Below are 14,329 nucleotides of genomic sequence, written 5' to 3' on the forward strand. Positions count from 1 at the left end.
CACTCAGAATCTTCTCAAGTAACTTACCTAAACTTCTAGGTTTTTCTTTGCAGTACTCTTGAATAATGGCACAACATTTACTACCCTCCAGTTTTCCTGGACCTCACCTGTGGCTAATGCTGATGCAAAAATATCAGCTAGGGTCCCCACAATTTCTTCTCTCACCTTTTGCAGTGTTCTTGGATATATCTGGTCAGGACCAGCAGATTTATCCACCTTTGTAGATTGTAATACATATAACAACACCTCTGTCATGTACACTGTCCCCAAGATATGGCCACTAACTTTCCCAAGTTCCCAGGTCTTCACATCTTTCTCCATAGTAAACACAGAAGAGAAATATTCATTGAGGACCCTGCCCCATCTTCTGCGGTTCTGCACCTACATATCCACTTCAGTCCTTGATATGTCCTATTCTGTCTTTAGTTTTTTTTTCCTTTTAATGTACTTGAAAAGCCCCTTTGTATTCACTCTAAACTTCTCAGCCAAGGCGATCTAGTGTCTTCTTTTCGCCCTCCTGATTTCCTCCTCAAGTAAACTTCTATCCCCTATATATCTCCAGGGATTCCCTTGATCCCAGCTGCCTGTACCTGAGCCATAGCACCGCCACCTTTTCTGGTCAAAGCCTCATTACCTCTCGTCATCCAGTGTTCCCTATTCGTTGCTTTTCACCCTCACAGGAATATATAGACCTTGAAGGCAAAAGTGAGGACAGCAGATCCTGGAGATTAGAGTCAAGTGCATGCAGCTGGAAAAGCACGGCAGGTCAGGCTAGAGGAGCAGGAGAATTGACGTTTTGGGGAATGCTCTTTGTTAGGAATGAACTCTTGGCTCTATGTAGACCTTGAACTCTACCTATCTCAGTTTTAAAGGCTTCCCAATTGCTCGAGGTCTCTATTCCTGCAAACAAATGCTGCATGCTCCTGTCTAATTCTATCAAAATTTGCCTGACCCCAATTTAGCAATTGAACCAGTAGACCAGTTTTGTCCCTCTCCATAACTATTTTAAAATTAATAGAACTATGGTCACTGGTCCAAAAGTGTTCCCCAACATCACCTCAATCACCTGTCCTGTCCTATTTCCCAAGTGTAGGTTGAGTTTTACGCCTTCCCCAGTATGACTGTCTACGTACTGCTTGAGGAAACTTTCCTGAATGCACTTAACAAATTCCACCCCATGTAAGCTCTTCGTGCCATGGCAGTCCCAGCCTGTGTTCAGAAAATTAAAATCCCCTATTATGACAACTTTATTGCTCCTGCAAGTCTCCCTGTATATTTGTTCCTCGAATTCCCGTTGACTGTTTGGGAGTCTATAGTACAACCCCAATAACATCATCATCGCCTTCTTATTTCTTAGCTCCACCTACTAAGCCTCACTGGATGATTCTTCAATTATTTCATCTCTGATTATTGCTATGATACTCATCTGAAACAAAAATTCAACTCCCCGTCCCCTCTTTCAACCACTTTTGTCCTGCCTAAAGCACCTGTACCCTTGCACATTCAGCTGCCAATCCTGTCCGTCCCTTAGTTAATCAGTGGGGAACATTTTGCAGGCAACGATCATAACTCTGTTAGATTCAAGATTGATTTCAGGCCTCTCCTTGTCCTTTTCCAAAACGAAGTTCCCAATTGGAGTAGGCTGATTTTAATATGATTAGATATGATTGGGCCAAAGTGGCCTGGGTGCAGATATTTTCAGGTAAATCTGTCTCAGAACAGTGGGATGCATTCAAGAAGGAAATATGGAGAGTACAGACTTGTGACAGGTGAAATTACTCTAGAAATCAGAGATAAGCTCTGTGATATAATTAAAGCAATTAGTATATGCAGAGAGGAGATTGAGAAATTTGGTAGGCTTAAAAGTAGATAAGTCTCCACGGTGATGAAATGGAACCCAGATTGTTAAGGGAGGCAAGGAGGAATTCAGGAGCTGACAGCTTTCGATTTCTGTCTGGCTACTGGAGAGATGATAGAGGACTGCCAATACAGTACCATTATTCAAGAAGGGAACAAGGGATAAAACCAGCCAACTATAGTCAGTCTAATGGTGAGTCTAATCTTGGTAGATGGGAAACTATTGAAAGCAATTCTGCATTGGAAGCCATCTGCATTTAGAGAGACAGGAATTAATCAAGGACAGCTGGCATGGATTAGTTAAGGGGAGGACAATGGTTTTGATATGTATTTAGGGGGACTGATAGCAAAAGTAAGGCCCATAGGATTCAAGGAAACTGTGTCCAAAATTGGCTGAGTGGCAAGAAGGAGATGGGTGAGGGGTGTTTTGTCCAGTGGAATCCCACAGTGTTCACTGGAGCCCTTGCTGTTTGTGGTTTATATAAATGATTTAAGCTTGAATGTAGGAAGGTTGATCAATAGGTTTGCAGATAATACAAAAAGTTTAGAGATAAATAGAGTAGGATAACCATCAACTAGAAGAATATAAAGACTAGTCAGATGACCTTATTGGAAATTGAATTAAATTCGGATAACTGAGGTAATGCACTTGTATTGGACAAATAACATGATGAACAGGGAGGATCCTGGGAAGCATCAAGGATCAGAGGGACCTTGGTGTGCATGTACACGAGTCCCTGAAAGTTGTCAAGAAAATGAAAGTTATGCTTTTATTAGTCATGACACACAGTTTAAGAACAGGATGGTTATGCTGGAACTGTATAAAATGTTGGTTAGCCCACAACTAGAGTATTGTATGCAGCTCTGAAATCTACATGAAAGGAGGCAGTGATAGCACTGGGGAGGATGCAGAGAGTATTTACCAGGATTTTTCCTGGACTGAAGTCTCTGTTTTGAAGAGAGATTGGACAGACTGGGGATGTTTTCCTTGGAGCAGAGAAGATTGCGAGAGGGCATGATTGACATGCATACAATTATGAGGGGCTTAGATAGGGTCGACAGGAAGAAATTATCCCCCTTGATGGAAGGATCAATGATCGAAAGGGCAGAGACTGAAGGTAAAGGGGCAGAAGGTAAAGAGGAGACATGAGGAATAGCTTTTTCACCCATAGGGTGTGAGAGGCAGAAACATTAATGACATTTAAGAAATATGTAGATGTGCACTTGCTTGACCACACCATATAGGGCAATGGGCCAAGTGCTGAAAAATGGGATTAGAATAGTTAGGTAGTTGTTTTTGACTAGTACAGGGCCTTTTTCAGCGCTGTAGATTCCCATGATTGTGATGCTCACTAAAACCAAGAGCTAGAAATAGGAGAAAATTGCTTATAAATCCAGTAGGGAAATTAAGGAATAATTTCTTTACTCAGAGTAGCTACAAAGCAAAATTGACTGGAGGCACTTGAGGCAAATAGCTGAATACATTAAATTAGGAAAAGAACAAAGATTTAAAAGATGTTTGCAATGAAGCATATAGTCTGGGATCTGTTAAAAGTTACTTTTACATCTGCTTACACCATATTTCTGACAGCATATTACAGATCACAAGAACTTGATGTGTTTAACATAAAAAGTTCCTTTATTAGTTATCTTTAACCTGTCTCATTTCAACAATTAAACATCTTATTACTAATCACTTTTACAGCATGATCATGAAGGTCTCATCAAATCTCATTTTGATGCCACTTATTACTTTTCCAACTCTGACCACATTTATCTGGGTTTCAGTTGTGGCTGAATGTATAACTTTCTTGCTTCTAGGTTCTGTGTTCAAGTCCAACTGCAGGGTTTGAATACAAAAATAAAGGTTGCTACTCCTGAAGCAATACTGAGGGAGAGCTGTATTGTTGAGCTAGTGTCTTTTCGAGGAGATATTGAACTGAGTTGCTGTCTGCCTCATGTGGAGGCCAACATACCACGTTTGCCAGCAATCAAGGCACTAATGACTTGAAACCAACCCCACCAGGTGGGACATGCTGTTTGCGTGCCTTGACACCAAATTCTTGAAGCAGCTGCTTTTCTTGGAACTTCCAGACTCAGAACTACTTCAGGATCCCTGAAGCGGTTAAACACGCCTGATTCATGAGGAAACCCTGGCTTTAGAATGACCACAGTGGTGAAAGTTCTTCAGGGAAGCCTTCAACCACTTCAGGAAACTTTGCCTGGAATGCATGAAGCTTTGGACCAGGCTTTTAGACCATGTGCATAAAATACAAAGCACCTCAGGTTCCAACTGTTCTGGCACCACCACCTCCAAATATGATGCAGCCTGTGTATCTCATGTTATACTTATCAACTATCTTGCAATGCATCAAACAAAGTAGATGACCCCTGATCCAAAGGGAGAGAAAATAAAAGGTCATACGATTGCTATTCAAAACAGCAAGAAGAGTTCTCCCTGATGTCCTGGTCATTTGTACCTCAATTAGCAGCATTGAAACTGATTATCAGGTCATTATCATTGCTGATTGTAGGGATTAGCTGCTGCATTTTCAGCATTAAGTAATGACCACACTTCAGTGGTTTCTGTAGCTTTGAGTTATTCTGAGGCAATTGAGGACCTATACAAATAAACATTGTTTATATTCTTGGTTTCACTATGTGACCTCCTGTCGAGCACCGCTCACCACCACATGGCTGTTTTTGGTCACCCTTAAGATTTATCAAGTCTTATTCTTTCAACTCATTGGTGATTAGGGCTTCCCTATTGATAGAGTGCAGCTCGTGCTGTTTTTACTGCTGTGCCTTTGAGGCACAGTCACCTAACAAATCACCTGTAGTGGTTCTTCTTCAAAGACCGCAATTTCCCCCCAGATGTGATCGACGATACTCTCCACCGCATCTCCTCCACTTCCCGCTCTCCTCCGCCCTTGAGCCCGCCCATCCAATCGCCACCAGGACAGAACCCCACTGGTCCTCACCTACCACCCCACCAACCTCCATATACATCGTATCATCCGTCGTCATTTCCGCCACCTCCAAACGGATCCCACCACTAGGGATATATTTCCCTCCCCTCCCCTATCAGCGTTCCGAAAAGACCACTCCCTTCATGACTTCCTCGTCAGGTCCACACCCCCCACCAACCCAACCTCCACTCCCGGCACCTTCCCCTGCAACCGCAAGAAATGCAAAACTTGCGCCCACACCTCCCCCCTCACTTCCCTCCAAGGCCCCAAGGGATCCTTCCATATCCACCACAAATTCATCTGCACCTCCACACACACCATTTACTGCACCCGATTTGGCCTCCTCTATACTGGAGAGACAGGCCGCCTACTTGCGGAACGTTTCAGAGAACACCTCTGGGACACCCGGACCAACCAACCCAACCACCCCGTGGCTCAACACTTCAACTCCTCGTCCCACTCCTGAAGAAGGGCTTATACCCGAAACGTCAATTGTCCTTCTCCTTGGATGCTGCCTGACCTGCTGCGCTTTTCCAGCAACACATTTTTAAGCTCTGAATCTCCAGCATCTGCAGTCCTCATTTTCTCCCCGTCCCACTCCACCAAGGACATGCAGGTCCTTGGACTCCTCCATTGCCAGACCATAGCAACACGACGGCTGGAGGAAGAGCGCCTCATCTTCCGCATAGGAACCCTCCAACCACAAGGGATGAACTCAGATTTCTCCAGTTTCCTCATTTCCCCTCCCCCCATCTTGTCTCAGTCCCAACCCTCGAACTCAGCACCACCTTCCTAACCTGCAATCTTCTTCCTGACCTCTCTGCCCCCGCCCCCACCCCTACTCCGGCCTATCACCCTCACCTTAACCTCCTTCCACCTATTGCATTTCCAACGCCCCTCCCCCAAGTCCCTCCTCCCTACCTTTTATCTTAGTCTGCTGGGCACACTTTCCTCATTCCTGAAGAAGGGCTCATGCCCGAAACGTTGATTCTCCTGCTCCTTGGATGCTGCCTGACCTGCACTTTTCCAGCAACACATTTTCAGCTCTGATCTCCAGCATCTGCAGTCCTCACTTTCTCCTAAATCACCTGTAGTGTCAGTTAACAGCTGCAGTCGGCATGTAGGTGGTGGCTGCAGGTGCTGCTATTTTGTGTAGCTTTTCAGTTATCATGTGTTGACTTACTAAGGCTAATAAGGACATACTAAACAGTTTTTCTGTTGTGTATTCATATCAATCAGTGATGTTTAGTAAATTAAATATTTTGTTCCACTACACATTTTCCATTTTTAGATCTTTTCTAATTAATCTATTCAGAAATGTTATTACACACCTTTGGAACAGATGGGATTTCATCCCGGGCCTCCTGGGTCTCAGGCAAGAACATTAACGCTACCACGAGCACCTATTTCCCACCTTTATATTTGTCTCTTTCCCTCGGTTGTTGTCTTTTTGTTCCAGAATGAATCTTTATGTAGGGTTACTTGATTCTAGTTAGTAACCTCATCTAAGGATGTTTGCTCTTATGATGTGGCTGACTTCATATTTATTGCCCCTCGTTAGTTACATTGAAATTAGTGATATAGACTGATCCAGCCTCGAGTAGTATATTGAAAATCACTGTCTCAACTTGTCATGATGGCCTGCAATCCCTTCATTGTTAATCAAATGCCATGCCCCCTCATCAAGATACATCTAGGATTGGGTTGGGACCTTTATCTCGCTGCATTCTCTCCATCTGTCTTTCTTGTTGCACAAATTCTCCTCTCTAGTCAGGAAAATACCTGATCTCTTCTCACCAGTCAGTATGCTCATGCTGTTTGATTTGTAAGTCCCTGCAGTGTAACTTGTGAATAGTTGACACTGCAGCCATTGTACATTGATAATGAATGGACTAAGTGTTTAACATGGTGGTTGGGATACCAGTCAAGCCAGTTGATCTGTTTTGGAATGTTATACATTTCCTTGTATTGTTGGAGCTGTGCTGATCCAGGCAAGTGGGGCGTATTCCATCACACTCCTGACTTGAGCTGGCTTGAAAGAAGATTTGAGGTCAGGGGCAGATCAGCCATGATCTTCTAGAATGACAGGGCAGGCTTGAGGGACTGAGTATCCTTACTCCTATTTCTTAAATTTTTGTGTTCTTTTGAGTTCAACTTGCAAACAATATGTTATGAATTTTTAGTTCGACCTTTTGTCTACACCTCCAGGAGAAGACACTAAAACCTGCGAATAGGTGAATCAATTTGTTTTCAGGCTGCAAAGTTTTTTTTTCTTGACTGCTGATTAGTCCTTTTACACACTTGTCAGGTTTTCTGATAGTTTAACCAGTCTAACTGGGCAATGAGAGGAACTAGGGCCCCTGTGGCATAGTGGTGGTGTCCCTGTCTTTGAGCCAGGAGACCTGGGTTCAAGTCCCACCTCTCCAGATATGTGTAATCTGTGAACAGGTTGATTGGAAAATATTAGCCAGTCTAGTTTGGACATGAAAAGAATTGAGACAAGGAGTCTTGTGGTACAATGGTGATTCTTTACTTCTGAATAAGAAGCCCACCTGCTCCAGATAAGTGTCATTGCATGTCTGAACAGGTTGATTCAAAAATATCTAGAACTAGTTTAAGAATGAGATCTCCCTTTTATGAAGGAGAAAGAATGCTTTTCTGTGTTACTGTAGTGTGACATTATTTTGCCTTGACAGCATTGGAGGCTGGCTGGTTCATTGAATTTATTCAAGGCTGATTTAGATTTTTGATAGAAACGTACAAGGATAATGGGATGACAGAAAGGAAAGTGGAGCAAGGAAAGGAATAAGGTCACTCAAGATTGTATCAAATGTTGGAGGAAATTCAAAAGGCTTATTTGTCTGCTCTTGCTTGAAAGTTCCTGTTTCAGCTTGGTATCCTCATCAAACTTTGAATGTCTTCAGGTCTTAAAATTTACAAATTTGAGCCAGTGCCAACTAATACAGGAAGTTGGAAAACAAATCTGTTGGCATGTTCTCTAATGTGAATATTCTGTTCATGACCAATAAAATGGTCAACTGGGGCTTTGGACCTGATCAGTGGTAATATTAACCTTGATTGTGGTTAAGATTGGACAAATAATTAATTTTGCTTTTTCTTTGAAAACATTTTTTGCAAATCTTTCTTGGAGCGCCAAGGCCCGAGTGTCGGATATCATCAAAGCTCAAAATCTGAGGCAAGAAGCAGTGGTTTGTGTTATTGTTCTTGGATATTAAAAGGCAGCGAGTTCATTTTAAAAAGGAGAGATGTAGGAGGTGATGATTCATAATTCTTCAAGAATGAGGTGGAATTTTTGATTGGGTCCCAGGTCTGCAGGATTCCCTTAAGATTTTGAAAGGGTTTTCATGGGTTGATGTGCAGAAGATGTTGCCACCTGTGAAGGAGAGTTAAAACCGTGACTGTAATCTAAGGTAGTCGCAATTCATTTCATTAGGGAATCAGGAGAAAACTCTTTATCCTGAGTGTGGTAAGATTGTAGACCTCAATACCACATGCAGTGGTTGATGTGATTTGCAAAGATTTTGTGAAGATGGATAAACAAAGGAGAAAGAGTTATAGGGGGCTCCAAAGCTCTGGACAAATAGCACAAAATGGACCTGAACATGACAGCTGTGTAGAAGAACCAGCACAGGTATGAGGGGCTGAATGAGATTCTTCATTGCTGAGAATTTCTTATTTCAATGTTTATGTTAGGCAGACAGTAAGAGGTTGCTTTGTATCTCAGTTGAGCTGAGAGGTTTTTATCTGTGCTGATGGCAGAGTGATGTCTGTGGTACTTTGGAGAAATGGGTACAATCGAAGAAAGCAAATAATCATTATAGTATCAGTATAAAATAAAGTGCTGGAAAAGTGCAGCAGGTCAGGCAGCATCTGAGGAGTAGGAAAATCAATGTTTCGGGCAAAAGCCCTTCGTGAGGAAACATAGATTTTTCCTGCTTCTCAGATGCTGCCTGATCTACTGTGCTTTTCCAGCACCACTCTAATCTAGACTCTGATCTCCAGCATCTGCAGTCCTCACTTTTGCCTATAAAATAAATTAAGAATAGAGATTGGTATTTATACATAGCATAAATATACATATTTGTACCTGTATGTATTATTACCTGTAATATACAGTGTGTATCCACAAACAATTCTCAGCAAGTTTCCAGTTTGAGCCACTTGTTGTGCCTGAACAGCTGCTTCCGTCTTATTAGCAAACACAGCAAAGCTTGTGCACTGAAATAAAGGCCAGTATGTACACCAATACTGTTCTCAGCTCTTGATCTCCCAAGTTTCTATTGTTGCTCAGTTCCAAAGGCTCTGACTGTCTTTACATTAACCTCAGTGAATGTCCTCTCATGCAACGGGTTTGCTAGGGGAGGAAGTAAAATCTTACAAACCATGTCAAAGGTTGACTTGGGTATTTTTGACTTAGTATTTGATGCATAATGCTAATCTTGATCAACCTCACCAATACAGGAAGCAGATATTAATGTATTTAAAAGGAAACTTAAGTCAAACAGCCACCTCCCTTTACCAATCATAATTAACAGGACATTTATGGCACTCATTTTTTAACCTATATTATCAAATGCCTTGTATTTTAAAATCCCACAATGCTTCACCCACAGTTACTTTATATGAATTTGTTCTCAAGTTCTGGAATTTCCTCCCTCAAGCCTCCTGGCTTTTCTCTTCTTTAATATTCCCCATAAAATTGACTTTTTTGATGAACCATTTAGTTGTTGTTTCCACAACTTCCTGCTCCATATCAGTTTTGCTCCAAATATGTCCTTGCGAAGCCTTCTGGAAGGTGTTGTATATTAAAGGTTCAAAATAAAAGCAGATTTCTCTCCTGAACAACATAGTTAGTGTACTTAAGTTCCAAGGACTAGAGATCAAGAAGACAGCTCACCATCTGTTCTCTGGGGCAGCTAAGAGTGGTCAATAAATGTTGGCTTAGCCAGTGTTGCCCACATCCCATGAAAGAATAAAAAGAACCTTTTTAGTTGATTTTGACTTTTGAGTGTTGTAACTAAATTTGTCTGTATGGAATTTTGTGGTAAACAGCCTATATCCGGATATTCCAGATGAAAATGGAACTCTCATGTATTGCAACCAGACAAGTCACTGACCAAACCTGCAATGTGTCTGGCGTGGTAAATGGAACCAGGTTGCTTCCAGTAGTCAAAGGTCAAGAATGAGGGATCGTGCATTTAAGATTAAATATTATAGATTTGGAACAGGGCATGGGAAACAACGTCATTCCAATAGTGAGGCTGTAAGTGGGTTTCAAGCCTTGGGTTAGAGATTGAAGGAGAAAATTATCTATGAATAAGATTAGTGTGAAATAAATGTACTTAAAAGTTCACTGTGGACATTGGAAATTTTAATTTTAACAAGTCTTCTGAAAAATCACATCACTGACAACTGCTTCCTTTGCTGTAGATCTTTTTGGAATTGCTTTGAATCGTGACTGGCTTAGAGGTTTTTGTGGCATTTGGTGGAATTGGAGGTAAGCCTGCTAAGAACAAGCTGGATTTGAGGGAAGCTTATTCAGAACAAGCTGAACAGCTAATCTTTCCCATTTCTAAAAGAAAACTTTACATTGGTTTGCAGTGAGACCTATTGGCCTTCTTTGAAAGTATGATTTTAGGAATATCTCAAGATTGCATTTTCTGAGCAAGCTATATCTGCAAGACTTGAGACCGTTGTAACCAGAGATTGGTTACTTTGACCATTTAAAAAAAAGAAACAGGCCCCTCAAGCCTGCTCCAGTGTTCAGAAGGATCATGGCTGATCTGACTCACTCCCCAATCCACTTTTCCTGTCTTTTCCCTATAACCCTTGATTCCCCTACTGATCAAGAATCTACCTAGCTCAGCCTTAAATACACACAAGGACTCTGCTCCCACTCCCCTCTGTGGCAAGGAATTCCAAAGATACTTATTCCTCTGACAAAAGAAATTCTTTCTGTTGTGGTTCTGTTTGCCGAGCTGGGAATTTGTCTTGCAAACGTTTCGTCCCCTGTCTAGGTGACATCCTCAGTGCTTGGGAGCCTCCTGTGAAGCGCTTCTGTGCTGTTTCCTCCGGCATTTATAGTGGCCTGTCTCTGCCGCTTCCGGTTGTCAGTTCCAGCTGTCCGCTGTAGTGGCTGGTATATTGGGTCCAGGTCGATGTGTTTGTTGATAGAGTCTGTGGATGAGTGCCATGCCTCTAGGAATTCCCTGGCTGTTCTCTGTTTGGCTTGCCCTATAATGGTAGTGTTGTCCCAGTCGAATTCATGTTGCTTGTCATCTGTGTGTGTGTGGCTACTAAGGATAGCTGGTCATGTCGTTTCGTGGCTAGACCAGCTATCCTTAGTAGCCACACACACAGATGACAAGCAGCATGAATTCGACTGGGACAACACTACCATTATAGGGCAAGCCAAACAGAGAACAGCCAGGGAATTCCTAGAGGCATGGCACTCATCCACAGACTCTATCAACAAACACATCGACCTGGACCCAATATACCGACTACTACAGCGGACAGCTGGAACTGACAACCGGAAGCGGCAGAGACAGGCCACTATAAATGCCGGAGGAAACAGCAGAGAAGAGCTTCACAGGAGGCTCCCAAGCACTGAGGATGTCACCTAGACAGGGGACGAAACGTTTGCAAGACAAATTCCCAGCTCGGCGAACAGAACCACAACAATGAGCACCCGAGCTACAAATCTTCTCCCAAACTTAGAAATTCTTTCTGGCAAAATAAGTTCTTTCTCCCCTTACTCTTAAATTGGTGCCTTTTTATTCTGAGACAATGCCCTATGGTCCTAGACTCTTTGTATGAGAGAAAACATTCTGTGAGCATTTACGCTTCATGATTAGATTGATTTTCCAAATGTTGTGCTATTACTTCTTAATAAATAATTCCAATACTTTTGAACAGTAGATTTTAGGCTAATCGGCCTATAGTTACCTGGTTTTGCCTCCCCCTCCTTTTTGAATAGAGTGTCATGTTGGTAGTTTTGCAGTCCTCTGTGAATCAAAGGATTTTTGGAAAATTACAACCAATGCAGTCACTACAGCTACCTCTTTTAGGTTCCTAGAATGCATGCCATCACGGCCAGGAACCTTATCTACTCTTGGCTCTATTATTTTGTCTGATGCTGCTACTTTTGTGATGGTAGTGATACTTAATTCCTCTCCCATATGCTTTAGTGTTAACAGGATATTAGAAGTATCTTCTACCATAAAGACTGATGTATAATATCTATTTAACTCCTCTGCCATCTCCTTGTTTGCCACAACCATCTCCCCAGATTAATTTCAAAGTGGCCTATGTTCACTTTGACCTCTCTTAACCATGTGAGGGCACAACAGACTCCTGAACATTCTACAGTTACTGCTTTTGCCTGAAAGAATAAATTGCTTTTTTCAGAACTTTAAACTTTGCAGAGATTTCTTTTCTCTGTACTTCTGAAGAGTGTGTGTATGTACTTGCATTTGTCTTTTGAGAATAGTTAGAAGATGAAAAGCATTTGTACTTCTACCTTACTCTCTCGGTGGTGGAGGCTGGTTCTTAAGTTTGTATGTTCAAGCCCATTTAAAATATTTAATAAATGCAACCATTTGATCCTGAACTAAAAGACTTGCAAAATCACATACTATATTTTGGTACTGTCAGATAGTTTGTTGGATGGTTGCGAAATATAATGCAGAGAGCCTTTTGACTGTGTGCGAGTTCTTCACACCTACTCTTGAGTTGGGTTCACAAAAGGCTTAATGGTAAATCTCATGGTGGTGTTGCAAAGGTGAGCAGATGGGGAAGGAAAGATCATGTGCTGAAGCAGTGTGTAACGGAAATGGATTTGATGATTTAAACACTGTTGAGCAAAAGATCAAATAGACAAAGCCACTGAATTTCCTATTGAGCAATGCAAATGTCAGGAGTTAATTTGCAGCTCTGGAATGGTGTTCAGAATGTTTGGTCAAAATATGAAACTGCTGGCATGTTTCCGGGACTGGAAGGCTGCTGCATCAGGCATAATCTCCTTTAAGCTTTCATTGTATTTTAAAATTCTTGTTCTTGTTTTCAAGTCCCTCCATTAGTTTATGCTGACACATACAGACACCACTCCCCCAAAATCTCCTTCCCCCAAATCTCTGCAATTCCTCTAGACTAGTATCCAATACTCTGCATTCCTCAAAGCTTGGCATTTTGCCCAACGCCAGTTTTTTTTTGCTTTGACTGTGCTGTTTGTCCTTTCAGCTTATCTGGCCCAAAGATCTAGAATTTCGTGCTTGAACCTCTTCACCTTTGCCTCTTACTTTAATAGACACTATGTAAAACCTACCTTATTTATTAAGCTTATGTTTACCTGCCCATCTTTCACCCATGTATCTGTCTCAATTTGGCTTGATTAGGACACCTATGAAGCACCTTGGGACATTTTGTTCTGTGAAAGATGCTTTACAAATGCAAGTTGTTGCCTAATGGATTACTTCCCTCCTGAAGACCCATATTGAATAGAGTTCAATACTTCAATGAAAGTGATCCTGGAAATGAAACAATAACCAAGTGTTGGGAATTTATCCGCTTTACGTCATCTGAAGTTGTCAAGGTTTTGGGTGTGGATGCTTTGCTCAGTTTGGTAAAGTTTGCAAATAAAGAATGGAGTTTCTTCCTCAGGACTTTATTCTCAGCTACCTCCAAAGTAATAAGGAAATAAAGTTCGAGTCTGCCAGTGTTCTGGCTTGGATCCAGCAAGAATGTTCAGTTCTGAATTAAATCTGTTCCCAGTGGTGGTGTTTCCCGTTATTGAGTAGCATGTTAGTTTGAGTCAGAAAGTCGTGCTCAAGCCTTAGTGCAGAGATTTGAATACAGTCCTGGCAGGCCCTTCAATCGCAATAAAGATATTTACCTCTTAAACTCTGTTCCAATAGCGTGTTTTTATTATACTGGTAAGTATAGTAACGTTGCCTCAATGTTTGGTTTTACGCAGTTAATTTTCTTTTTGAAAGAAAAGGTATACAGTATTGGCATTGGAGACATTCCAGAGAAGGTTGTCTAGGTTGATCTCAGTACGGAGGAATTTTGTTATGCGATGAGTCGGTTGGGCTTGGAGTTTAGAAGAATGAGGCAACACCTCTTAGGAGACCGGGTAAATGCAGAGACATTTCTCCTGTTTCTCCTTGTGGGCGAGTTAACGATCAGCGGGCAAAATTTCAGAGAAATTAATTGACCATTTAAGATGGCGGGGAGGAATTTCTTCTCAGTGGTGAATTGTGGAATTCTTGACTTAAAGACGGCCTGTACAGTACATTCAAGGCTGAGATACAGACTTTTAATCAGCAAGGGATTTGAGGATAAGGCAGGAAAATAGAATTAAGGATTATCAAATCCAACATGCATCGAGAAGGACGAGGACAGAAAATACATGTAAATAAAACTACCTTCAAATTCTACTCCAAGCCACTCAACTTTCTGACTTGGAAATATATTGCTGTTGC

General features: G+C 41.8%; 1 protein-coding gene across 2 annotated transcripts in view; it reads left to right on the forward strand.

The window, feature by feature from the left end:
- Positions 1–14,329, forward strand: part of inppl1a (inositol polyphosphate phosphatase-like 1a) — a 234,108-nt gene that overhangs the window by 60,516 nt on the left and 159,263 nt on the right. Inside the window, exon 2 of one of the 2 annotated variants that reach the window (XM_072576756.1) lies at positions 10,278–10,344. The exons of the other annotated variant lie outside the window; for it this stretch is intronic. Coding sequence (XP_072432857.1) covers positions 10,278–10,344 — 67 coding nt within the window. The remainder of the gene's footprint in view (positions 1–10,277; positions 10,345–14,329) is intronic. 2 annotated transcript variants of the gene reach the window in all.

This window comes from Chiloscyllium punctatum, chromosome 9 (assembly GCF_047496795.1).
Source record: "Chiloscyllium punctatum isolate Juve2018m chromosome 9, sChiPun1.3, whole genome shotgun sequence".
NCBI lineage: Eukaryota > Metazoa > Chordata > Chondrichthyes > Orectolobiformes > Hemiscylliidae > Chiloscyllium > Chiloscyllium punctatum.